Source organism: Xenia sp. Carnegie-2017, unplaced genomic scaffold (genome assembly GCF_021976095.1).
Source record: "Xenia sp. Carnegie-2017 unplaced genomic scaffold, XeniaSp_v1 HiC_scaffold_19, whole genome shotgun sequence".
Lineage (NCBI taxonomy): Eukaryota > Metazoa > Cnidaria > Anthozoa > Malacalcyonacea > Xeniidae > Xenia > Xenia sp. Carnegie-2017.
Window position 1 is genome coordinate 10,658,991 of NW_025813481.1, and position 27,811 is coordinate 10,686,801.

General features: G+C 33.9%; 1 protein-coding gene across 10 annotated transcripts; it reads left to right on the plus strand.

The window, feature by feature from the left end:
• LOC124438241 (adhesion G-protein coupled receptor D1-like) lies at positions 1-27,783 on the plus strand. 10 transcript variants are annotated; one of them, XM_046988260.1, is made up of 30 exons: positions 1-182; positions 9,821-10,023; positions 12,312-12,571; positions 12,775-12,837; positions 12,993-13,191; positions 14,182-14,434; positions 15,492-15,562; positions 16,180-16,187; positions 16,655-16,708; positions 16,923-16,976; positions 17,320-17,379; positions 18,043-18,096; positions 18,298-18,351; positions 18,497-18,550; positions 19,084-19,128; positions 20,100-20,238; positions 20,708-20,827; positions 20,899-20,965; positions 21,224-21,341; positions 21,945-21,994; positions 22,303-22,438; positions 22,550-22,653; positions 23,041-23,140; positions 23,490-23,643; positions 24,356-24,422; positions 24,580-24,646; positions 25,539-25,636; positions 26,203-26,329; positions 26,420-26,461; positions 27,177-27,783. In XM_046988260.1, the coding sequence occupies exons 2-30, from the start codon at positions 9,948-9,950 to the stop codon at positions 27,408-27,410; spliced, it is 2,928 nt and encodes a 975-aa protein (XP_046844216.1). In that variant the 5' UTR covers positions 1-182; positions 9,821-9,947; the 3' UTR covers positions 27,411-27,783. The 10 variants fall into 10 exon arrangements, with proteins under 10 accessions (XP_046844216.1, XP_046844219.1, XP_046844221.1 ...); XM_046988263.1 differs by lacking the exon at positions 1-182 and adding an exon at positions 4,296-4,318; XM_046988265.1 differs by lacking the exon at positions 1-182 and adding an exon at positions 4,855-4,873.
• The last annotated feature ends 28 nt before the right edge of the window (positions 27,784-27,811 follow it).

Here is a 27,811-nt window from a genome sequence, read left to right on the forward strand (position 1 = left end):
TGCTTTGGAATTCTAGCGAGCCACACGCGTTAGCGGCGTTTGCAGATAGCTAACTGGTATTTTGAGCTTCAATGTTGGATAAATTTAGAACATAAAGTGGAAAAGATTTATTCCAAATATCTACCTGACTTCTGTGCGGGTGATCACAAAACCATCTCCTCAAACGTGAGAACTTGGCGAAGGTATTAGCGAGTACTTTGTGTAATTTCATGTGTATGATGTATTAATCGATGCTTATGAATGTCACTAAATAAATGGTCACTTCTTTAAGACTGCCGTGAATGGCCCGAAGTTTTTGTCTTAAAAATAGGGCATAAGATGCATACCCTTTTTTTAATCAATCAACTTTACAGATACGTCTTCCGGACGTTTATAATAAAATAGATATATAACGCTTTTCTCGACTTGTATTTATTTAACGTCAGTCTGAAGACTCCTTTAATTTTTGAAATTTTTAACCCGAAATTTGTCTTCATTTTTACTGAACGTTTTTGGATTTTTTTCTCAGTTTACTGTCTTACAACAGGTCTTCTGACTTCCGTTATTTCTAATTTTACGGAAATTTTCCATGACTCTCAGACCTCAGTTTTCGGCTTACCTATTCTTACTGAAAATGTTAGGATGTTTAGGATGTTGAAATCAACGACCACAACTTAGTTTTCACTCTCATTGAATATTTTAGGATATTTTATGCCTCTCAGTTTACCCTCGCTCCGAAGATCTTTTCCGAAATCTGTCTGTGCCTTAACTCTGTTCTCGGCCTATCCATTTCTACTGAACGTGTTAAGCGAGTATCCTCCCCCTCTTCTTTTTGTGTTTGTTGTCTTTTGTTCAGAAAACTTCACAATTCGAGTTATCCGAAATTTTTTAACATGAAAATTTTTCTTTCTCACAAAAGGTACGATCTCATCGTTTTCGCTATTTCGATATCAAGTGACTGTCTACATAACTGTCAAATTCTATATAGCTATACACATTTTCACTGATACACCACATATAGTATTGAACTATCCTCCGATTAAAAAAAGACATGTTTTTAAACTATTGAGCTATATTTTGTTATATTCTCATACGTGATAAATATTTAAAGACCAGATAATGACGAACGCAAGGTTTGTTCTGCAAACAACGCGAACGACAATAAATTGCGATATTCGAAAGATATGCAAAGCGTCCTAGAGACGCTACATCACTTAAGTTTGTTGATTTTATCTCAAATTGCAACTATATGATTATTGATATCATGTCATATCTCTATGTTAGTCTGATGTTGCAACGTAAATATCTGCCTTTGTCATGTCGAACAATTTATTTAATTTAATGGACGTATTACTTGTTAATTACTCCTTCGAGCGCGAAAAATCCGTGGCCAGGGAAAAGCGTTTGCAATAACACCTGCATCTTTACTCAAACATAGAATTTTTTTAATGGAATATTGTGTCCCATTAATGTATAACGAGCCATGATAATTATACATATATCAAACTTGTCTTCCTAATTTTAATTTCTCCTCCATTTGCATCAAGAATGAACCGTTAACTATTCTGTATTCGCGTTATCTTCACGTGTGGACCCCTTCAAAGTCATAAGGTGCGATGTAATCTTTTCCTCCAAGATATTTAAAGACTACGTGTATCTAAAAATATAGCTTGCAACAGCCACATGTCAGCTACATCGATCTCTCAAAAACTTCGTTTACTTCCGGAAGCTGCAGATGATGGGGTTGATTTGACTTAAAAACTTGTCTCGTGGCATTTTGAGCTGTAGAAGTGTTTGAAATTTTCATGAAAGTACATTTTCCCTTAACAATTCGCATTTAAGGAACTGCTTAAATGAGCCAGCTTCAACTGGATTTAGCTGTGTATAAAGAGTAAAATGACAATGGCCAACTCGCAATAATTTAGAATTATTAGAGGATCATGTTTGTACATGTAGATCGTCCAGGTTAGTAGAGTCCTGAGAAAGACTGTTTGGGTTGATGTTAACTGACGCTTCGATAACCTCAGTCAACATCAATACCAACAGTCCTTTTTAGGACTCTACTAATATGGACTATTTAAATCTATAAACATGTAAAGATACTCCTGTACTCAAACCATTTACTTTATTAGATGAACAGTTATAGTGTTCTGTTAAATTTCACTTTGACTATGTTGTTTGCTTTAACCATGCGAATTTGCCAATACTGACTGTTCGACAACACACTGATTCTTAAAAAATAGCCTTTGCTCAATATAAGCCTCCTAAAAACCATAGCATTTTATTGTTCATTTCAACTTAGAAACACATGTCTTTATTGACATTCTTATGAGAGGAAAGTTGCTCTTCATTCTTTCCCTCTTACGTATTTGTTGCTGACTTTTTGGTTCGTTCTTGTGCGTTCGTGTTATTATCGGGGGATCAGTTTATCGATGTCTTCCGGCGGCAGATTCCGTTTTCATTACTAAATATGTTTAATAATGTTAAAGCTGTGCAGCAAGGTGACCCAATGGCCTCTCGTATTCTCGTTTTCGGGCTCCATGATATCACCAGTATCCTCCCGTGTTCTCGGTTTAGGAACTATGACATCCCCAGTAGCCCCTGAAGACAGTCTTAAGTTTACCTCCAGTTTTAAAAATTCCTTTTGGCCTGAAATATACCTGTGCGTGTGAAAGAGCAAGGCCATCCCATATTGAAAACTTCTTATTGCATGTCCTTGTTTCAACTCAGTGAAGACAGTTTTCCGAGTTATACAAAAACTAAAGTAGTTTGTTGGAGCGACTGCTGAAAAAACTCAATATGATGGGTCTTGATTAAATTTGAAAAATTAATCAACTACGTTGTGCTTCATCCTCTTCATGATAATTTTAAACTACTGTAACTCTTGACGAGAAGCTTTAATATTGCTATGTATAATTGCAGAACCATTAATTAACATGATTTATATATTTGTATATGAGCTTTTCACAAAGTGCCGCTTCTGCAGGGCTATTGTGGAGCAGATGGATATGGATGAGGAAATTTATTAATCTCATCTTTAGTCAAGCTTCATTAACAAATAGCAAGGTCCTTTAGTTTGTTTTTACGTCGAAAAAGTATATATCAATTGCTCATTAGAAAACTTTAATTATTTTGCAACTAATGTGCGCTGCGCTTGTGCTTGTGATCGCTTTTAATTATTTCAACTTTTTTTTCTTGCTTTTCTGAGAAGTTTGCAAATCCTCTCAACGTACTATGGAAAGCTACATGGTTAGTGTTCTGAAGTACGGCTGACATTTGTCCTAAAGTGGAGACACTGGTAAATTTCTTTTTTTCAGTCAATGTAATGAACAGCAGTATGAGACCATGTGTGCATCGAAGTTTCCAAATTACATGTTAACATTGAGAAAAACATTCTGACATCACTATGTTTCGAATGCGTCATCTCTACGAACTCATGCATTTTCTTGTAGGAGCTTGATTCATCGACAAAGTGTTGATAGATCGAGGGTTGTATTCAAGTTGATTGACTGTGTTTTCATTGCATATGATCAACTGAGCATAGCTCTAAATTGAAAATTTGTTGTTATGTTTGTGGAGCAGATTTTTCTATAACGATGACAAAATTTAAAGCGAGACCTGCCATCGTGCGCACGCTGTTTCCTAAGAATTTTCCGACAAAATAATTCTAAGAAGTCTGCGTTACCATTCCTTTGTATACGAAGGAAATCTTATTTTAGGTTATGGATGTAATTTTTCAATGCTATGTATTTGTGTATGCATGTGCAATCTGTACATTTTCCCCACTAGCTATACGTTTAATTGCAGGGCAAATATTTAATATATGAGGACCGCGAACTAATATATTTTGCCAGCGGTCTTGCTGCGCCACAATAACACGTCACAGTGAGAATGATGAACGCGGCTTAAAAAAATATTTCGCATTGAAGCTATAATTTATTGTTTAAGTAAGTAAAGAAGTAAGCTAATCCATTGAAGTGCTGACAAAAGGAATACAGTGGCCTCATTGTAAACACTAAAGTTAATAGTGACGTTTTCAGTCTATCTCGGATTAACTGAAATTCCAATTGCAATCACCTTTATACTGAGTTTAAAAATGAATTTATTAACTTTATTTTCCTATTAAATCACGAGTTTGTAAAAAAAACGCGTGATATGCACAAAATCCTCATAAAGCCATAATAATTCTCCTTGGGATAAGTCACGTTTGGGTTTCATTGATATCGGGTGCGCTCAAAAATGAAAGATGATCTCGCTGTGAATAGATCATAAACGTGTGATTGTTTCTCTGTCACGAAAGCAATAATGCTGTAAAAGTTGGGGTTTTTTGCTGCCTGAGGTAGGCTTAATCTTGCTATATTGTGTAAGATTTAAAGTCTTGTTACTCTGCAATGTTTTCGATAGTTACCCGAGCCACGTGATCATATGGGTTCAAACAATTTAACGCGCAAATCATGCCTGCACCGAAACGAAGATCGAGTGTCGTTTGTGCAGGAAACGAATAACGTATTTCCACCTTTTTCTTGCAAATATTGTACCGTATGATGACAAATCAATAGTGCATCAACTTGTTGTTCTTAAGATTTTTATGTTTCTTTTACTGAAATCGCTAGCATTTTCTGTAAATTCCAGCGAGAGTGACTCGGCAATTTTCCGATGAATATTGCAATAATGACTGCAATATATCTTGCCATATAGGGAGAAAAAAACTTGGTGTTTAAGCGTAATAATTTCATGATATTGGTAAAAAAAACCTTAGCACATACACACGTGTATCGGTAAATTAACTGATAGTAAAGGGAATTGAGGGAACGAACGCTTTTCATAACAATGGCTAGAGCAATATTGGAGGATAACTTACTGAAATGAATGTGAGAGTGAACGTGGTAACTAGGTAATAGGGTAAGCAACATTGAATAGAGAGGAAAAGCAAGTGCGAGTATAATAATTACGAGTTTAATAACACAGTATCATCATCGACTCCATATTTTATACAAAAGTAGCCAAATACCGAGTATAACGATCCGTTGATTTCATCTGTTTTTCAAAAAGTATACTAATTGAATAGGTAATTATAGGCTCTTCAACTTAAAAATTTAATGTTGACAGGTATCTTTCAGTGCTTATAACATTGAGCATGCGACATTCATGCACAGAGGACCAACTATAGACCAAACTATGCCTAGTTCAAATTAGAACGCTCCTCCACTCTCCCTTTCTTACAAAATCATCGATTCAAAGCGTAAACAAGTTTGGTGGTCAAACCTACAGAAATGAATACTAACGTTTCAAAAAATTTTTATGAGCTTGCTTCTAGAACAATTTGGCTTTTAAAAGTGTTTTCCCGATTAAAGCAATATCATACATACAAAAGTTACAATCATCAGAGATAAATCTTGCTCAGAGCAATATATTCAAAACCTCATTAAGAATAAAAATTCGAGGAAAAAGAAACTTAAAATACTTTATCAACGTATATTTATCAAAGTTTTCTCTCAATAAAATATGAATTGATATGAAACAAAAAAATTGTGTCAATAATAAAAGGAATTTTTTATCATTATATAGAGAATATATTTTGTTATGTATAACATATAAATATAAGACTTACGTGAAATAATTTCAATATAGAATATCAATGGTTGCCGTCCAGCACGCGAAAGGAACAAAATGTATTTTTCATGAGATTAGAGTTAAGCTTAAAGCACGAGATTAAGTATTAAACAAATCAAACTTCCAAATGTTGGTTTTTATCGACGTATAAAGAAAGTGCGCACATGGTAATCACAATAATAGGCTTTATGTTTTAAAAACTATATGAGTACTTATAATCCATTTGCTGCTTTCTCTTCGCTTGAAATTTAGACGATAGCTTGCTATATTGCAACTTGTCAACAAAGAGAAAGTAAAAGGCAAGTTACGAATTCTAATCGATACACACTTGTGTTTAATCGAGGCGACAATATATCGGGTTCTTTCATTGTTCATGGTTACGAGTAAACAACATGACCCTTATAGCGCGATAAGATGCAAAACATTCAAATATAGAAAAGTTCGTGTACTGTTGAAAATGATTCTGTTCTCTTTGCGACCCTCGTGGTACATGTTTATCGTTATAACTTAGCGTTGTCCTTCATTTGATCAGTGGCACATCCAGTTAAAAGCAGTTGTTGGAGTCATAATAATTTATGGCTGTGAATATGCACACAAAATCGTATGGATCAAATTGCTTTTAAGGTATTTTGACAAATGTTAGCATAAGCTATAATCGTTCTTGTTGAAATCGTTTTTGATCACGATCATCTTCAATTCTGCTAAAACTCTTCAATGAATTTGCGAAAAACATTTTCTTTCGTTAAAACATAATTTTCCGGAAGATCGATCATTCACTCTATCATTTCATATGACTCGACCAAAAAAATTGGTTGCGATTGGTGTCTAATGTGTGTTAGTGCTTCCTCGCTGGCGCTCCATAGCAACCGAAGCTACTTTGCGAAATCTTCAAAAATTACTTTCGATGCTCTATATGCAAGTCGATTGGGTGTACGAAGCCGTGTAAATATTTTCTGACTACCGCTAGGCTGTCGAAACGTCAGTCCACACTAACAGTCCTCATGAATCTACTAACCTGAACGATCTACATCCAGAAGCATCTAATGTACATATTTCTTTAGAAAGATATTGTTTTTACATTGAGTGAAGACGAAATATTTACATAGCATAACAAAACTTGCGGACTTTCTCCGCCACTACTGCTATAGTGAGACATTTTAATTTTGATGAGCGTAAATTAAAAAAGTATATACAACACAGCTTTAAAGCAAATTTGTAGAGATAGAGAGCTAGTGCTTAATATCGAGACAGAACAAAATAACAATACAATATTATAATATGACAGTAAATTCTGTGATCTGTGTTCCAAGTAGCTATGAAAGATTCCCCAAATGATCGTTTTCATCATACATGCATTTATATTCACATGAAAATTATTATGACTATTTACTATTTATACATTCATTTATAACATGATGTAACATTTCATGACTTATGCTGCAGTAGAAAAATTTCACAAAACGTAATAATACCTTAACATTTAAAAACCAAACTACTTACAAATTACCTAGTTACAAAAGTATAGTTATAAAAAGTAATTAGGTACAAAAGCCAACTTATAGTTAGCTACAAAAACCCAGTCACACAAACCTATATGTAACTAGTTATGAAAAACCAGCCAAAACAAAATAATATAATTACAAATGCCAACTTAGTTACAAAAAATCTAGTTATAAATCCCAATATGTCCTTTCCATGCCTTTATCTCTAGCAAATCGTGCATCTCATTACAATAAACAAAGTCCGACACTTGCAATGGGAGTTTGTAATGTCAATAATTTGGCAATTTTTCGGTTACTGAAGAAAATAGGCTAGCTAATTGCCATGTGCGAAATTGAAAAAATTGCTTTTTGGACGAAGGGGCCTAAAATTCTGTTTTTGTTTTGCCTTATCAACTTTGCTTGCGAGCATTCCATCTGCAAAGGAGCTACGTCACAGTGACGTCGTTATCATTGAAAAGGTTTTCTAGAACATGCTTTAACAAAACATCGTTAGTCGTGTACATTATTAATGCGCTGCGAATTTCAATCTTAAGATGCCAAACTCATTGTGATTTTAAATGAAGCCAATTAAAAAAACGCCAGTTTATCAGCTGCTGCAGAAAATTTTGTTTGCCAATCAAGTGTTATCGAGGCAAAAGTATATAACAATTTATCATAACTTGACCAAATATGATATGCATGTGTTGAAAATAGGAAAACAGATCGTGACATTAATCTCATATTTTAATTAGACATTTGCTTCGTTCTGCATGCATGATGTTCTTAAATTTTATGCCATTGCAACTTGAAGACAACCCGGTTTTTGATTATTGTATCTCTCCAAGTTCTATCAAAGTTAAATCGTTCACATTATACGTACGCGAGTAATTTTAGACGCTGGTATGTCGAGTCGAGGTGAGTTTTGTACTATTATCTGGTTTGCATGATTGACACTTATAATCGCATCAAAAACGAATCTGCAGAATGTTAAAATTGTGCGTGAGTGATTATAACATCACCAGTAAAAGGTAACACTTTCCAGATGCGCATCACAAATCAATCATTTTTATAGATCCTGCGTTGCAGGGGAATAGAGGTTCGTGTAGTTCTTTTAATATAGTGGTTTTACAACTTTCCATTCGTGAGGAAATGAATTTACAAAAAGGTCACTGTAGTTGATGTGTAGTGTTTACAACTTATAACAAAGTATAGCCAAAGGAAGTTGCGAGAGAGAAAATCTCTGTGAAAATTATGTGGCATGGTGTCATGTTCGTAAAATCTCACTTGACAATCATTGGGAGAAAGATGTTCACGCTATATGGGCCGTGGCCGAAAAAAAGAAATGCTTCGTTTTGTAGCATACTGCTGCTATAATCTCTACCCACACAGGGTGTATAAAAACAGAGGGGACCTATACAAATCACCGATTTGGTAAAACATCAATACTTGATCACTATATGTTTGATCACTATTGTCGTAATATCAATGTCTATCATTGTATGGTTTACAAACGGGTACATAAAGCATTGTCATCTTTTTGCAAAACTGGGAATTTGACCGAACTTCCCACCACTTCTAACAGCAAAACATGAACATTGCACAACCTTCTTTACATCCTGTTACAATGTTTAGTAATAACAATAAAGCTTATATTCTTCATGCAGCAGACGATGTTTTTCCATCAAGATAAGTAGGCCAGTTTTACTACAAGAAATGTCAGTAAAATAATAATCACGATTTTCCGCCTCCCTGTGTTTTCTCATTTTTTCAAGATACGTGGTCAGTTTGTTTTCATTCGGCTTAACTAGTTGATTTGCAACAAATAAATCTTTGTTCAACTTGCCGCTTCGATGATCATTCGTGTCGAAGCCTTAATGACATCAAGAAACGGCACAACATATTTCCTGTTGTTCAACTCAAATGCCAATGTGTTTTAGCTAGATCCTATGAAAAATGTTTGACTGAAACAAAGCTGCCTATTTTAAAAGAAATTATTTCCATGCAAAAAAGTAATAGCTGTAAATACATCATTGTTAATGTGGTCAAGCTCTTATTCTAAATTAACGAGCTCGTTAATCGCAGTATTAACTGCACGAAAATCATGAACCACCTAAACGTAGGTCGGCCTTCCTTGCATTGTAAGCATTGCGTTTGTCAAAGTAATCCCTTAAATGAACGAAAAGAAGAATTTTTTGTATTAACTGACATAAGAATGGTTTGCAAAGTCGCATCTTGCACGAACTTGCGTGTTGCGTAATATGCCTTAATAAATTTTGGCTGTCAAATATGACGATCAAAAAAAGAAAAAACAGTTTTCTAGTAGTTGAAGAGACTCCTTGTGATGTTTTGGCTGGGCGTAGTGGAAAGGAAATAACTCCTTTAAAAGTCATGTTCATTAGTATGCTAAGTATACAATTACGTATAACAACCGTCTTTTGAATGTGCGAGAATGAACATTTTTGAGCTGCTTTTATTGAAATGACGGGGGGAAAGTGGGTTCTTTTATATTTGCGAGGGTTTTTGTCTATAAGAGTTTGAGATAACGAAAGATCCACTCGTGAGAAACGATATAATAGCGGTCTGAATTTTAGAAATGAAATAATTGAGTAAGTGAAAGGTTTTGTACATCGTGCTTTCTATATTCTCATCAAATAATCAGTTGTATTGTCGATGCATTTCAGACGATGTTATATAAAGATTGTTTTGTTGTGTAGATGACTTATGTATGTAATTCATCATCATTTCAGATGGAGCATAAAAGCACGGTGCTGCACTAGCCATAGTTGACATCAATCAAAGAAATCGCTCTACGTTTGGTTCGGTCATTTGGATAAACGAATTTAGAAAAGAGATTGCATCAATACATTACACGATATGGCGGAAAATTTTCTTCTGAGTGTCATGGTTGCCATCTCATATCTATACGGTGTGTCGGATCATCCATTTTTAGGTACGAGTTTTTGAATTATGTTTTGATTTCTTCGTGATTTGAGGATAAAAGTACATTCTCAATTTTACGTATGATTATTCATCCATGAGATGTATATTTATTTGAAACCTTTATACCAGTTCTCCAAGTTTATGCGCAATTATTTTATTACAACAAGCATTGGTGTATTATATCTATACTGCATACATGTGAAAGATGTTTGAAAAATCTTTGCCAACGTTGTTAAAGTGTAAAATGATGACGAAAGTTAGATGTTGACGAAAGTTAAGCATATACAATTATCTCATGAAGTACTGCTTCCATGTTTTGATTGATCCACGAAGCAAAGCAAGGTCTGTTGAATTTATATTTGTATTAGTTAATTTACAACTTAATCGGATTAAATATTAAATTATGCTGTATTTTGTTAAACTATACCGAAACACGAGGTTATTTCGACAAGGGAAGAAATTCACGATGCAAATAACAGAAGATAATTACTTTCATACAATGTTGAATCATGATAAAACGATTCAACGGCGCATAACAATGCTACTGGCAAAAGACCTTTGCCTGTAGAATTGTTGAGGTCTTAATTCGTTATCAAGCTTGACTCTCGTGAAGCAGGTCCAAATAAGGATAAAATCTATTTAGATACTCGAAATTCATTTCATTTGTGTAATTGTCTTACGAAGAGTGATGACTCCCAACTTCTACTCCCAACATAACGCTATTTTGCATTTCAACGTGCAAATTATCTTCAGCAAACGCATCGTGAAACTAATCAGTTATGCATTTGATGAATGGAAAAATCACCATTCACAATATACACAGTAGCTGACGAGCTTCACTGTATTTTAAATATGTCGCTTTATATATTGACGTTTGTATACGAGTCGTACGTTAATTTCATTCTGGTGAAGGACAATTCTTTTTAATCTTGATTTTGAGTCATTACCTCAAAGAATTTTTTAGAATACTAAGTTTGCAGTGATTTTGTGTTCATCTCTAGCAGTTGTGCACAAAATATGACGGTAGCTTTTTAATGGAAATTGCGTGATTCATAAAATATCGACGATAATGTTAAATTGGTCAGGAAAAGTTTTTGTTGAAGACTTTTTGCTATTGCAATAAAACTTTTTTCTGAACAAGTCTCGATCAACCAAAATTTCATTTTATACCATTTAAATGGAATAGAACTGGATCAATTTCCAGAGTTATGATTATGAAAATCGGTGATAATGTTTAACGCCTCATTATTCCATATTGACTGTTAATTATATACAGTTTGACTACAGATGTTATTGTGTGAAGATTGTCTCCAGCAGTCGATTTTCAATTGAATATCGGCAATTTTCATGAAACTATTTGTAAACACGGAAGTTTTTTTTATGCTTGGGCGTTATTGTGCAAACACCCAGATATTATTCTGGAATTCTATAGAATGTTCTATTTAGTATTTACGTTGCCAAAAATACATTCTTGAAGCTCTTATCGCTGCCCACACAACCAAAGCTCCATCTGCCGTCAAACTTGTGGTTTTGTTCGTTGGTTTTGAAACTGCAGATATTTATGATTGCCATAGCTGGTAATATCGTGAATTAGTAAAAAGCCTATTCTCCATCTCGGCAAGAACATATTTAATCTTTCTAAATTTCAACGAAGCAAGTGTTTTGAACGAAACTTAGTGTAGACTGTATACGTGCTGTAGTGCACGTTACTTGAGTGAAATTGTGAATAAATCGTAAATCCAATTAAATTTTCTCGTTTACTCTGCAAATTTATTTTGTGTGCTATTAGAATGCACTGCGCTACAATTTAGTAGAGATAACCTTCTGATCTTGAAGAATAAAGGCCTTTAAAAGGATTCATTCGACAAATGGTCAAGTGAAAATACAGCTAATTTAGCTTGAAAATGTTATTTTGAGGCAGAGAATTCATTGATGCACAATTATAGGTTCATGCTGATTTTTTACACTTTTTATGGTGTTGCTCATAGGGACAAACATTTTATTTCTGTCTGAAGAAAAACATCCAATTCAGCTTAATTTTAGCTTGGAGGGTTTTTCCGTTTCCTAAGTTTGTACTTTGTTATGCAAACCTCTTGTGATTACTGTGCAACTTCACCTTTGTCGGATGGGGCTTCTGTATTCATTTTGAAAAATACAATTGCAATTCTTAGAACGAAATGCATTTGAAAAAAAATTAAAAATTATAATCATAAATATAAAAATTACAAATGGGTAATGTTTGACAGCATTGTTTTCTGCTGTTTGCATAAAAACTTGTATTCATTTATATTTATTTAGCGGCGGGACTGGAACCGTCTGCAAGCGAAATCTTACTCCATTATGATTTTGAGAAAACGGTAGATAAAAAGGTGTTGGATCAGTCAATTTATCAGAGAAATGCGACAATATATGACCAATATTTGAACCTAACTAGTGGAAAGTGTAACAATGGCGTATTGCTGAACCATAGACCTTTAAGATTTATAGATTGGTCTTCTGGTGTTGGTAGCATTTCAAGTTTTAATATAACTATTGCTGCTTGGATTTATTTAAATGAGGTAAAGTATTTTAGCCCGGCTCATGCACTTTAACCTTTTTTGATACAGTTTAGTCTACAGTTTTTGAGTTTCACCGAGGGGGAAAGAGGTTGTACGCATCACAATTACTATGAAACCAGTAACTTGTGTATTAATTCAATAAGATATTCTGTTCACTGTTTTTCAAGTCTTGATGGTTGTTAATGAGATTTAATTTTTTTTAGTTTTATGTTTTGAAAGCAAAAGAAAAATGTCCGCTTTGTAACAGAACCATCCCATGTAAAAAGGTCATCTTTTAATCTTTATTTATATGGTTAAATTTATAGTATGGGCGTAATATTGGTTACCTCACGTCACGATGTGTCTGAGGCCAATTTTGGTCGAATTTTACAATATATATTTTCATCAAAACAGATACTAACTTTCAACTTTCTTGTTTTAGTTTGCTGATGACAGAACACTTTTTTCAAGTTTTATGCACCAAAATATCAATGACATATTTTTCAAATTTGAAGTCGGGAAAGATAGATATCTTCGTTGGTATTTCTTGTTTGAAAAACCCTTTAAGCTTCATGCTAATAAATCTAGAATAAAGCTTGGTGTTTGGCAACACGTTGCTGTCAGCTTCACCTTCTTTCGAGGTGAGTTTTAAATGGGTTTTAATCTTAAGCCATTTCCTGTTTATGATTAATACATGTATATGCGCTTCCGTCGCTTATTTAAATCATTTGTGAATCGATGATTTTCGTAGTTTTAAAACCAAGTTATTAGGGTGTATAAGTTCATTTCGTCTACTTTGTTACCACACGGAAGAACTTTTTTGACATGTAAAAACATCACAGATGGTGGTTGCTGTCTGCAAAAGGACAGAAAAGATAAATTCTTTTTACAATTTTTGTATAGCATTGTTTGGCAAAATTATTAGTCAAATTAGTTCTTACATTAATTAGAACTAAAAGCGCATGAGACTCGAAGATTGTGCGGTTAAGATAACATTTTCGTTAAACATAACTTTGAAAATCACAGTGTATATTCTATAAACAGTTTATTCAAATCACTTTTCATTCTCATGCAGGATATTGTAGTTTATGAAATGTACGCTTTACACAACTTATGATGTCACATTGCATGTCGACAATTAGAAATAACAGGTATATTTGCTGACATGTTACCTCAACCGAGCTGAGGTCCCTTCATTGTAATGAGTTAATAGTATAAAAACCATTTCAACCAAAGGTTGCCTTGAAAATAAAGGATGTTTGAAACTTCGTAGCAACTCATTATTCAAAGTGACGTCAAAAGTTGTACAAATCAGACATTACAAAAACTTCAATATGTTGAGAATGAAAAAAGATTTATATGAACTGTTTTAGAAAATACACAGTCCCTTCAAAAGTTTTGTTCAATAAAATGTAAATAATAAAATTTTTGAGTCATGTGCCTTTTAAAGTGATTATGATTTTAGTAAAATTTATTCATCTAATTCTATTTATCTTGCACAAATGTGGTACACGATCAAAGTGAATGCTATTGTTACGGTATTATTATTATTAAATAACTATGAATTGACGGATGTTCCTATTATTCCGAAGCCAAAGAACGTCTTCTCTGATAAATATTTTCCTGTTTAGGACAAACAAATTGCACATTTTTCATCAATGGCACAGAGTTTCAAAGTAAATCCTTACATACTGATAAGTATAACAAAACGTTGATGAACGTACGAATTGGTCCTCTTGGTAGACTCAATTTCATTGGTACCTCTGGTGCCTGTGGTGTAAAGCCATTCAGTGGTGTTATTGATGATCTTTACGTATTGAACATCTCCATGTCTAGTGAGGAAATTCGCCGTTTAATGATGACGCCTTGCGACGAGAAAACAAAGTAAGCCTTGCAAAAAATGAATTTATGTTATGCAATTTGTGACATAATACAAATTTACATGAATATTTGAAAAATGAAGTTTGTGATGAATTTTACAGCATTTAATAACATCTCAGTAACATTGACTTTTTTGAACGAATCACTCTTCGTTGAAAATGTCATTCATTCTCGTATTTTCGTAAGGAGCCTCTGCGTTATGAGTCCAAGCTAGCAAAAAAATTATTATATGACGGCTAACAATAAGTAAACGATGTAGCTATGTGTCGTTTCATGATTTTGTTATCTTTTGTTCACGAATCATCACACAGTTAACATTTTTCTTGTTTCTATAAAGTTGTACCCGGTAAAGTTTGGGAAAAACAAGAAATTGCGTGTCAAGCACAAGCACAAAGTGTCAGTGTTTCCAAGCAATTTCGAGTTTCTCCCAAACTTTCACAAGTGTGTGTATAACTCAATAGAAACAGGTAAATACATGTTTTCTATTTTGATGGTAAAATAGCCTTTTAAAAACAATATTTAAAAGATAAATTTATTGGTTTTAATTGCATATTGTTGTCATTACAATTTCCTGCACTACTCACGCAGCCTGCGAAATCTTTGAGAGACTGAATCTCTTGTGGAATATAGAGTGATAGAAACACGGTTTTTCCGTGCGTTTAACCCAACAGCGCTTTTTTTCTAAAAAATTTGACCTTGGTTAGTAGATGATTACTGTGTTTGCCCAGGTCTATGGAAACCGAGAAAATCTTTGGGAGAACTCGAGAGCTGATCAGTGCAAGCCCGAGACCTAAAGTCGAAGATTGCACCTGCTCGAAACTCTCCGAGGCTTGCATAGATCAGCGCAAACACAAAAAAATCTGTTATTTCTTTTATAAAGTAACAATAATGCAAAACATACAAATGTAAACTAACGTTATAATTTTCCTTTTGAAATACATTGATAATTGATTTGCAAATTCTCTTTGATTGATTGATTGATTTGACTTGTTGAGCTCAGATCGGTTTGCATGGACATATCAGCACGAGTTTTATTGTTTTCATTTCATAATGTGTTTAGTAGTTCGGTAGAACCAACAGCGTCAGAACCAATAGCGTCAGAAAGCAGTTCTACCACTTCGTCAATCTTTGGTGAGTTAAATGGAAGAAATCTGCATTTTTACAATAACAATTCACAACGTTTTACCACCAAGTATATTACATATAAGTTATATCTATCATCACCAATATTTAATTAATTGATAGCAGTTTTCAAAATTGCAATAAATATATTATTAGGCATTTTAAATCATTTTTCCTCTTGCGATTAGCATACTAGCAATTTCCAGTTGTCTTGCTTGAATACTCATGTAAAACCAACTATTCACCCTCTTGCTTCAACATCATCGACACTGCCGACACCTCATTCTCCCTTAAAATCAAAGAAGCACTCCACATTAACAAAACTAACCCTGACCTCAATGTTCAAGTTTTTTAATTTATTACAATTTTTAGTTTATAATACGCTCGGACGCTCCCCATTAATTTATCTTATTCCTTTTTATTGTTGTAATTTATGTATCATATTACTTGTATATAAACCTTGTATTATTTATTATTTCACTCATATTGAAGATGGCATCATGAGATGTAGAAACATGTGTATATTAAATGCGCAAATACAAGTTATATATACACTTGATGTTTATGAATATTTCTAATATCTTCTCATTTTGATTATCTTTTTTATGTCCTTGAAAATAAAACAGTTCCGGAGGTAAGTTATTGAACCAGCCTTATTTCATTTCTATACATTGTCAAACAGGAAAATCAACCAACATGAATAACTAGCTTCTAACATTGGACCAACGTATTAGGTTGTGAAAAATCACAATGGAGTTGCAAATTTCCTGTTTCATGCCTGCTGACATTCATTTTCCTTATTCATTCACCCTCCTTCAAAGTTCCTTTATAATATAAAGATTGTATGCAAATTGTATCCAAGTGCTGCTTGATTATCTTGGAACTCAGCATTCCATAGTGGATTTGAGCTTACACAAGCGTACTACTGAGTTTTGGTGAAATGGTTTTACAAAAACATGACCATTTCATTTGTAAGATAGCTAGAAAGTTAGCAACATCTTCCATTTGTAGCCAAATCTAACATCCAATTACGATTACAGTTGACATATAAATAATAAGATCATAGCGTTTTGTTACAAATGTACGTTTCTATTCCTATAGATTGTAGTTTCGGATACAGAGGCTGCAAAACCTGTCGATAAACCGGTTTCAAAGGTACGCCTTGGCCTAAGTCATGCTTTCCCAATACTTTTTTGTGATTTTTAGATTAGCGTAGCTATGCATGATCAAAATTTACTGCTCCACCTTTTTATAAGCAACAATATGAGTCAAATAATTTAGGAAGAGTATTAGCTGGAAAATATTCTTTGTCGAATGTTACTGTCAAACCCGTGATGGCCTAGTTAACTACTTCTCATTTTCTTTTCAGATCCAATCTACCGTTGAGTTCACTTCAAAGATATCGCCCACAGGCGTATCATCAGTAAGTTTGAATGAGTTATACTCGTCAAATAGTGAAAGCACCTTATAGCCAGCCCGACTTTTCCTCCTACTATGCAAACATTTTGTGTTCACTGACTTTGAAAGCTATAGATTTCTAATTAAATGAATAGTTATACTATTCAGAATTTACATAGCGGTGGTAAATCTGCTGGCTGGCTAAGCTATCGAAAGCTCATATGTTCCATTCCAATTCATTCCGACCCAAACAATTAACTATTGAGCTTTCTTTGAAATAATTTATCGTATCTGCGTCATCGTCACTTAAAAGCAACTACCTAGATTTGTTTATTTTGCATAATTCTGTACTTTTCATTTTCTCGTAGTCACAGATCCAATCTCTCGTTGAGGTCACTCCGACGACTTCGTCTGCAGGCCTGTCAACGGTAAGTTTGATTTATTTTACTTGTGAACAATGCGCCTATCAGGCGTTCATACTGGTGACTCGACTCACTCGAGTACAGTGTTTGGTTATATTTGCGTATCATATTAGTTGCCAAAAAGGGGTGAAACTTGATCGTTAAGTGGGGAAGTGAGGCTAATATTCATGTATTCAACTCTGCTTGACTGATTTTGAAAAAAAGAAAAATCAGAGGGGCAGAGCTGAATAAATAAATATTCACCTCCTCCCCAACACTTAACGTTCTAGTTTCGTCCCTGTTGCCAAACAGCAAAGCGAAATTCACGGCAATGTAATCTCACATCTGGCGATATATTATGTTATTAAATCATGTTTCATTATACGTGTCGCTATTGACACTCAAGCATGAAGCGATCCAAGAAAGATTTTGATTGGTTCAAGAACTTCGTGTCGGTCACGCGGGACTTAGTCTCACGACAAATTAAGAAAATCCGAATTTTAAACTCGGACTTACCTTTGGTAGCGCGAGTAAATATTGAAAGCGTTAATTTTTCATTTCATTATCATATAAAGGATGATAATTGTCAAGATTTATTTTAAATAATGTATTGTATCCACTTTTATGATCGATTAAAAGCAACTATGCTTGCTTATTTCATAAAATAATTATTTTTTATTTTCTTCTCAGGTCCAATCTACCGTCGATGTCACTTCAAAACTATCGCCTTTAAGCGTGTCATCAGTAAGTTTCAATGAGTTCTTATCAAATAGTATAAGCACAACGTACGTATTTTTCATTCCAGCTCATCTCAACACAAACAATGATAATTTTTGAGCTTTCTTTAAAATAATTTATCGTATCTGCGTCATCGTCGCTTAAAGGCAACTGCCTATATTTGCTTATTGTGCATAATTCTTTACATTTCATTTTGTCTTAATTCAGATCCAATCTACCATTGAGTTTACTTCAGAGATATCGCCTACAAGCGTGTCATCAGTAAGTTTGTTTAAGTTTTACTGTTCAAATGGTAAGAGCTGCTGTCCTCCATTCTTTCATTCCAGTTCATTCCAACACAAACGATGATCATTGCATGATGTTTGTTCATTTCGTGTAGTATAATTTACCTTTAACTTCTCCTCAGATCCAATCTACCGTTCAGGTCACCCCATCAGCATTGCCTACAAGAATGTCAACGGTAAGCTTGGTTGAATTTTAGTATTGTACTCCACGGCCAAATAGCTTGATATTGTAAATAGCATTAACACGAGCTGAGTGTTTTTCTGCTCATCCAAACTCTGACAATGTTGAAACTTTTTTGAAATAATGTATGGTTTCTGCTTTATTATCTGAACTTTTCTATTTCAATGTATTTTAGAAATAAAAGATGTTTATTGTGTTTGCACAGGCTTATGCAAACCTCGGAGACGTTTGGGAGAAGTAGAAAGCTGATCAGCGCGAGCTGAGAGTTTTCACAAACGTCTCCGAGGTTTGTATTAGACAGTGCAAATACGAAAAAGCATCATTTATTTCTTTTATGAAATAACATTAATGCGAAACAGACAAATTTAAGACAATAAATGATTAATTTACAAATTCTCTTTGGTTGATTTGATCAATCTAGCTCAGATCTGTTTTGCACTCGCTAGTGCAAACTTAGCTATAGACCAATCAACGCACGCGTTTTAATGTGTTGATTTTATAAAGGTGATTAATTTATCCATTACATAGAGCTCTACAACAAGAAGCTTAGAAGAAGCGAAAAGACTTCTCTCGGTAAGTTACCATACAGAGAACAGAACAATAAGTCCTACCCATATATGCGAAAAATTTTGCCAAATTCGGTCGGTTGAGTTTAAATTTAAATACTCCCACCTGTTCCGAGCTTTGCAATTAAATTAATTTAAGCAGTAGCGAGTTATGCTCTAAGCTAATCAGATCAAATCTTGTAAAAAAGTGCATGTATGGCTACACTGGCCTTACTTCCTGTCATGTCCCATCTCAAAATGTCTCTCCTCTTTTATTATGATAGAATCATTCGGAACTTGTTAAATAGTTGATGCTAATATGCTTTTGTATTATATGTTTGAAAAGTGGAAAAAGCAATAATTTGATAAAAAAAACATAAAGCGTCACGTTAGATAATTTGTGGCAATACTTTTTGAAACTGCGTAATTCGAATAGACCTTAAAGAGTTGTCATATCTTGTTCAGAATGGAAATGTCTGCACACAGTTCACAAGTTTACGCGAAGTATAATGAATAGAAGATGACCAACGGTACATAGGACGTAGAAAGACACTAGATTTTTCCGAAAAATAAATCTCCGAAAGGCAGATTTGTTCCATTATATAGCTGCAATTTTTCTTTTCAAAGTATACAAAAAATGTTATGAAGAAAACTAATAAAGAACAATTCTTGACAGTTGTTATACAAATGAAGCAACATGACAATCCAAAGGGCTTTTACGTTAAAATCACTCACTCACGCTTTAGAATTATAGAGGCATTGAATTTAGTGCTTCCAAATCTTAATTTGTTTTTTTAGGATAGTACTTTGTATTATTTTACTCTAACATGAAGTGTCTATCTTCGTACATATGTATTTTTACCAATCCAATACAAGCATTTTATCTCAATACGATTTTGTTTTCAATTGTGTTTAGAAAGTGTAGACTTCCCTCTTTCTTAATTCAACTTTTTAAATTTTTCAAAATTTTCCCTGGACTCATCTTTTTGTCCTTCCTAGGAGCTTATCTCGGGGTTTGGAGGAAAGAGCGGTCGGGCAATATTAGAACAAACACGGAAACTTGAAAAAGACGTGCTTACAATAGCAAGAAATGCTTTGAACGGAAACCAGTCGATTACCTACGATAATGCGAGCGCCCGTAAGTCTCATTGACTAGTTTTCTTTTGACCCTGGCGCGAAAAGAGAAGATGAAAACAATTCAGCAAAATAGCACATGGATTTTTTGAAAATTATGAATGAACGATGATATTAATTAATGGCTAAGCCGAGCTATGATAAACAGGGCTGAGACAATTTTAGTCTTTGCCATGTTTTTCAGCTATATCGGTCAAATCATTGTTCATTTTGTCGGGAATTTGGTGGAGATATGTTTATGACTGGACTAAAACTTCACCACTAGAAAAAACAGTGTTCGACTTCAAAGGGTATATTCATGTCGCCACTTATTCTCCTTTAACAGAAGATTTTGCTGTTTTTCAAAGAACGATCACTTCCGGAAACAAATGAAAACTGTTGATAATTCAAAATTTACATGGCTGGACTAAAACTTGATTAAATTTTGCCCAGATTGTTGAAAATATCTATTTATTCCGATACGTTTTTCATAGTCCTTTTGTTGTCTGCTCCGTCTGCTGGTTTTACGTTTCCATCGATGAAGTTGAAAGGAAGAAAAAAAGTAAATGAAAGCATCAGTTTTCCAGATGACTTAGTAAAGACAAACAGCGGAGGTAGGATTGGTTTTCTTTATTGAGTAAGATATTTCTTCGCTATATTTAGTAAAATATTTCTTTTCTTATAGAGCAAAGATATTTTGTTGGCATTTCGTACAATAATCTTCACAAGTTCCTCTCCAAGAATATCACAAAGTTAGTAGTATCTATGACAACCATTCAGCCGCTAGAACATGTTGTTGATGTGGAAAAATTGAATTACCAGGATGAGTGAACCATTTAATTTTTCCTCCCCTCTCTCCCCTTTTAATAAGTCCGTTCTTACATGAGAATATTGATTTTTATTGTTAAATGAATCATCGAAGCAAAGCAATAACTTACTGAACTATTCTTCCATTTTTGGTCATTGGTATCATTTGAGAATTAATACATACGCGTTTTACTACATCATAGATTTCGACAAAAGCCAAACACGCACCTTACACTGACAAGTAACATTATTGCAGCAGCGGTTTATCCACCATTAAAGACTAATCTAACTAATCCAATCAAGATCACCTTTGATCATAAGGTAAAATCGGAATTACTTCCTTCTATTTTTAGCTGGATGGGGCTCTTTAAAATCGAATTTCATTAATGGACCCACTTTTTTCTTATCAATTGTTTTAGAATAATTACTGTAACTGGAAATTATGCTCTGCAATGCATGATGGTAACATAAATATAGTGTTGTGCAATGCATGATGGTAATGGGAGGGGCTTTGGAAGGTTTTAAATATTATAGGTGCTCTTTGTTCTCTATGTGCATGTTAACGCAAATATGTGATATAGTTTTGAGTTTAACAAAATTGCATGATTTTGGTTATTATAAGCATCGCATTCAATGTATCCAAAACATTTAGGTGAGAAGCTAAATTTGTGGGTGTCTTTCCCATAAGGGACACCCATGCTCCCAAAATTGTAAGTGTTGGAGCAACCGTGGTTTCCCTTTGCCCCCGGGTGAACTTTACTGAAATATCGGGAATTATTTAATGATTATGCATTGTGACAGTATTCTGCCATCATTTTTGAAATCGATTTGCCATTACACAGATTAGCTTTGTCACCTAGATGTTCCATTTTATGTCCTTACGTATGCTTTTATTTTTGTTGATTTTTTGCTTGTTTTCAATAGATCAGTGATGATCGCGAGCCAGTCTGCTCATTTTGGAATCACTCGATTAGGTAATCATATATGCTGTGGTTTTGTTGATTTAAAACAATTTTGAGAAATGGTTTGCAAATTATGTTTGTTGTTGTTGCTAATGTCGTTACAGTTTTTTTTCTCTTATTTTTGTTCTGTCTATTGCTGTACTTGCCTTTGTTATATTGTTTTTTCCTGTTGTTTAATGTGTTGGCTGTTGCTGTTGTTACTGTTCTTGTTGTTGGTTTTTTTTATCCCAGTCACTCCTATCCTGTTTTCATTGATTTTCTTCGTTTTCTCTGTCTCTATTTTGTTTGTTTTGGTATGAATCAAGCTTTGTATATTTAAGGACCGGAAATAAAATATCTGGCCAATGGTCCTCTGAGGGATGCGAATTTGACAAAAACGAATCGACACCAGGACATACCGTTTGTCGGTGTAACCATTTAACTAACTTTGCCTTGTTATTACAACGTAGAACAGATGTGAGTCTCATTTATCTCTCTTGTTACATATTATTGCCAATTGTAAAACGTCGAGAATCTTGTGAACACAGAAGGTTTACCTTAATTATATATTTTCTCTCTCGAGTTTAGTCATACGTTGAACAACCACTGTCCCTGAAAATCATTACAATCGTAGGATGTTCACTGTCAATCCTTGCTTGCCTGCTTTGTTTCATCATGTTCCTGACGCTCAAGTAAGAACATTGTATATATTAAAGAGGACACTTGCTCGAGCGGTCTCTTCGGGTTGATTTAGCTATCGCAAATCTACTCAAACAAAAGGCCTACCAAGTCAGAGCGAAAATGCATTATTTACATCTAGAGTTACAATGCATGCAAATTTTTTTTACCAAATATGGTTTGATGATCTTAAACACTCCCCCTTGTTCTGAAATTTAGAACTATATAAAGAGCGTTGGAGGCGTTGAGCTCATCGGACCATACCTAGGAAAAGAATGGTGTGCATTAGTTTGAGCCCTTATGACCCATGTTGTACACCACAACGTTTTGAGAAATTGGTTTACACACAGGAAAATTGCATTGCTCTTGCTCAAACTGTTTATATTGTTATTCGTTCTTAGGAAAAGAGATATACGCCATTATCTGCACATCAATCTGACTTTTGCTATTGCTGTCGCCCAAATTCTACTTCTCTTTGGTGTAAATAAAACAAAAAATGAGGTAGGAAAATATTTTCTTCTGTGACTTTCTTCGCCATTAAGGGTAGCTTCTTCTTAGATATTAACACTTCTCCGTATTAAAAAATTAAAAAATATTTTTTAGTACCACAAGTTAGCAAGTCAAAACGATACACAAGACGAGAGCTTAATTGACTAAAAACCAAATCAAATGCATCCTAGCTTGCGTTAAGATAGCTTATTGAGATTGTCTTAAAGTGTACTTTCCTTTATGCAAACTATTGTTCACCACAGTATAAGTATTTACAAATACATAGTCATTACAAAGTTTCTTGTTTTTGTTTCTTTAACTGTTTGAAGTAGATGTAATATGTGTCTTTTTGTTGGTTTAGGGTTTATGCAAAGCGATGGCCATAAGCTTGCATTATTTTTATCTTGTCGCCTTTATGTTTATGTTGTGTGAAGGCGTGCATCTGGCTATTCTTATCGAGACTGCATTTCTTCATGGTGACGTAAAATTGCCTGTTTACCTGATTGCAAGTTGGGGTAGGTTTTGTTTCGATTTTGTGGACATTTTATAATCATGTGCTCATTATAGTCGATTTCAACAACTTTGACCGTCGGTTTTGAAAAGTCAATTCTGATCATAGGCGGCCCAATATATCACTTAGCAAAAAAAATTAGCTAAATTGTATAAACAAACGATAACTTCTCCCATTCCATCGTAACGAACTGTGCGCCGCAAACTTTGTATTAATTGATTATATATATATTATATATATTTACCAAAGGCAACTATTCTCGCAGTTACGAACATGTATATAAAGTAATAATACCTAAAAAACAAACATGAATTCAAAATAATAATTATTTCACTAAAAGTAGGATAATTTTTCTGCATGAATCCATACCTAGCTTTTAAAAAGGATGACGAAAATCCCGACAAATAAACGTGAACTTTTCAACTTGTTTGAAAAATTTTTCTGTCTCCATGATGGATGCCTTGAAGTGGTGCATACGCCATTATTTTCAAAAAGACTCTCAACTGCAATTGGCTAAAAACTTAAAAGATTAAATCATATAAAATAAAAGATATACGTTGATATAAATGATATAAAAAATAAAAAAATACGTTGCCAATGTCCTTTAACCTAACAAAGACCATACCCAGGCTGCCTAAAGTGTTGTACTGACATAATTGAATTATATTTGTTCAAACTACAATGTATTCATATATATTTTCTTTTACTCGACCCAGGTCTCCCATCCATCATTGTCGGTATAACTGTTGGTGTACGTTACGACAACTATGGCGGTAATCAGTCGTAAGTGATACCATCATTTTTTCCAATCAGTGAAATATGTTTATATTCAGGTTGTTAGTTCAAAAACTATTCATCAAATTTAATGATTACGAGCTCTATTTCCCTGTTTGTCATTATTCATTTGAAAATTTGTATTTGTATTTTTTTGTTTTAACAGTTGCTTCATTTCCGCTCACGAGGGAACCATTTACGCATTTTTTGGTCCGTTCGCTTTCGTCTTATTGGTAGGGAAATGTTACATGAAGTAATACAGCCAGGCTGCAAGTTTAGATCCTGCTTTTCAAATTTCCGAACTTTATCTCTATTCTTTTTTAAAAATCTACTGTTTTAACAATTCTTGAAAGGAGAACAGTTTTCAAAGCAGGACTAAATACGCATGCTGACTAATTCAAAGCCTTTCAAGGAGGATTTTTAATTTATCATAGTGTAATGAATAGACAAATGTACTGTCCCAACACTTACGATATCCTACATTATTCCTGCTGTTATAAGGGTAAGGTGGGAACTGTGACTGTGGGGTAACATGGTAATATGGTAATATGATAAAATAGGCTGAAAATGTACATATAAGGCATGGCATTTTTAATTATATAAAAATATAAATAATGGGACATTTACCCCAGTAGATTCTAAGCTTACCAAAGTATTCATTTTTGATATGAATAGCCCCTAATGTCACTCTGAAGGATTGTTTTTTCATTATAAGTTGGGACATCGTTGAGGTTGTAATTGCCCTATAACCAGTAAAATATGTTACAGCACTTACAGGCATTCGTTGTACTTTCCGTTGTGTAACATATATTTTGCCCCTTTCCTCTTTTAAAGAGAAGATTATGGTATTTCTAGCCAAGGGTTTATAACCGTAAACCAAGATACACTAATGTTTTATCTTAAGCTGGATAAGATCAGCGCAGGATAAAAATCGTCGTGTAAAAATATATGTATAATAAATATTCTGCCTGGAGCAAAAATGTGTGATTTGTTCCAAAACATTCCATTGTTATTATCTTCCTATGATATTTGTTGTTTCTCCTAAATACAGATTTTCAGCTTCAGATACTTTATCTCCCTATGATTATTTGTAATAAATTGTTAAAACAATTTATATTTTTACAGATCAATTTTGTGATCATCATAATGGTTCTAAGACAAGTCATAAAGAAGACATCATTGCCTGTGTCGTCCAAAACAGCTTCAAAATTTGACATCGTAAGGTTCGTTTGATGAGAACAAAAGATTGAAATACTTCATGAGTCTTTTTGCTAAATTATACAAACTTTCATGTGCTAACTCACCGTCATTTTATAACTGGATTTACGTTGAAAATTTGCTCCTTTTGTGCTATAACTGAAATCAAAATTTGCCTACAAATGAAAATGTCTACATCTCAACTAAGTTGCCTTCGGCTCGATATAGAGGCATGATTAACGCTAATTGCTTAAAACTTTGTTTCAATTTCAAACCATGTTTAACATGAATTGTTAGAAACATTGTCCAATTTCAATGACAACGTAAATTGGTTAAAACTTTGTTTCAATTTCAAACCATGTTTAACATAAATTAGTAGAAACTTTGATTCAGTTTCAAAGCAGGACAACGTAAATTGGTTATTTTACGATTAAAGTATCCATTTACTTTAATGTACTTTGTGTTAAAAAGTTGTGTTAAAGATTGTAAATTTTTCCTAGAATGAAACCAGATTTTTAGGTATTTTACATTTAAACAACCAGCTCCTGTTACACTTTGGGCAATCCTCATCAGTCGTCGCTTTCTTTTGCAGAGCAACCATTCGTTCTCTGGTTATCTTGTTTCCCGTCATGGGTCTAACCTGGATATTTGCAATCCTCTATTTTGGTTTTCAAACGCGGGTCTTCGAGTACCTCTTTGCGATTTTCTCTTCTCTTCAGGTAAATCTAACATAAAACTTGTCGAACACAGATGAAACAGAGATAAATACCTTAAGAATTGCCTGTGACATCATAATCTATTATTTCTAGGGATTCTTTATATTTCTGCTTCAGTATGCACTCAATACTGAGGTAAGTTGTTTTGATGATCTCTTTTAAAATTTTTTTTCAAAATCAATATTTGTTTTTTAATGCTCCAGTTGTGATTTCCTTGATCGACTTTATTTTGATCAGTTGATGTGATTTCCTAAGCCCTTTCGAGAAGGAATTCGACATTGTTTAACAGCTGTTCAATAATGACATCATTATTCGATATCATCTTTATTAAATATGACACTCATATTAGATATCCCAGATTAAAAATATTGACAATTACAACGAACATTGAAGATCCTAAATATGCCCTCTTGTGTTTTGAGCTCATTAAGAAATAAAGATTTCTCGACTTTGGACTTTCTATTCACCTCAGTGTGATAGAAATTGAGTTGAAGAAACTCTTAGGCTCAAGGCTTGAGACTCAAGACCGTTTCGAGGCTCCATATATCGTTTGTTCATCCGCTACATTTCGAGTGAAATCTGTTATTATCCCTTTTCTTGGCGGTACATGTTATTTATGATATCATAAGTCATATGAACAGCAAAGAATTTTATATGTAATAGAAGTATAGCTGCAGTTGTATTGTGAAGAACTCGATTTGATAGTTTGCGACCATAAAATATAGCTGGTAGTAACTAATTCAGTCAGAATTTTTACTCCAATAATGCAAATCGTGAAAGCGTTGTCACTGTCATGCATTTAACGCGATTTAATGAAATCTTTCTCAGATAGTCAATCTATAATTTGCAGAATCGATTGGCTTTCCTGCGAGCGACCAAGAGATGGCAGCTTAGTATGACGTCATCTTTCAGTCATTCAACTAACAATACCAAGCGAAGCTCCTTGATGACCAAAACATCCAGCCATAACGAAAAAGAAGCTTTGAACACCATGGGAGGTCAATGTAAACTAACTGTGTACAATAGCTTAGATCCTGGTCATGGCGATACAATTAACAGTCGCACGACGAGTACTTTTATATAGCTTTACTGATATTATCCAAAAGCTCAACTCGTCCAACGGTGTAAAAAGTATATGTATATTTCACTTGAACTTTCATAACTTAAAGATATGTGAATTGAATAGTTGCCTAAATGTTTCTGTCATTTCCAAAGGAAGAAGGCTTTGCGTCCTTCGCTTAGAGTAACTTTTAAACACTTGTATATTTAAATCAAAACGTGTTTTGAGTCGTCGAAGTTGATTCAAGATTCGACCATTATGTAATATTACGCCAGCAGCAATGACGTAATTAGAAATAGAACGTATAATACCATTTTGAGACTGGTTTCTCAAAATGGTTGTAAAAATCTTCTTAATATAGTTATTGTTGTATTGAATAAATCGATATCGTGTTTAATGACCCCTTTCTCTTTCTTGGAAATTTA

What these genes read in the sequence shown, in the direction of transcription:
- LOC124438241 (XM_046988260.1), top strand. Translation starts at nt 9,948, where the DNA reads ATGGCGGAAAATTTTCTTCTGAGTGTCATGGTTGCCATCTCATATCTA. An exon ending in CTTGGATTTATTTAAATGAG is followed by an intron (nt 12,572 to 12,774) that starts GTAAAGTATTTT and finishes AATTTTTTTTAG; the next exon opens with TTTTATGTTTTGAAAGCAAA. An exon ending in CGTCTGCAGGCCTGTCAACG is followed by an intron (nt 17,380 to 18,042) that starts GTAAGTTTGATT and finishes TTTTCTTCTCAG; the next exon opens with GTCCAATCTACCGTCGATGT.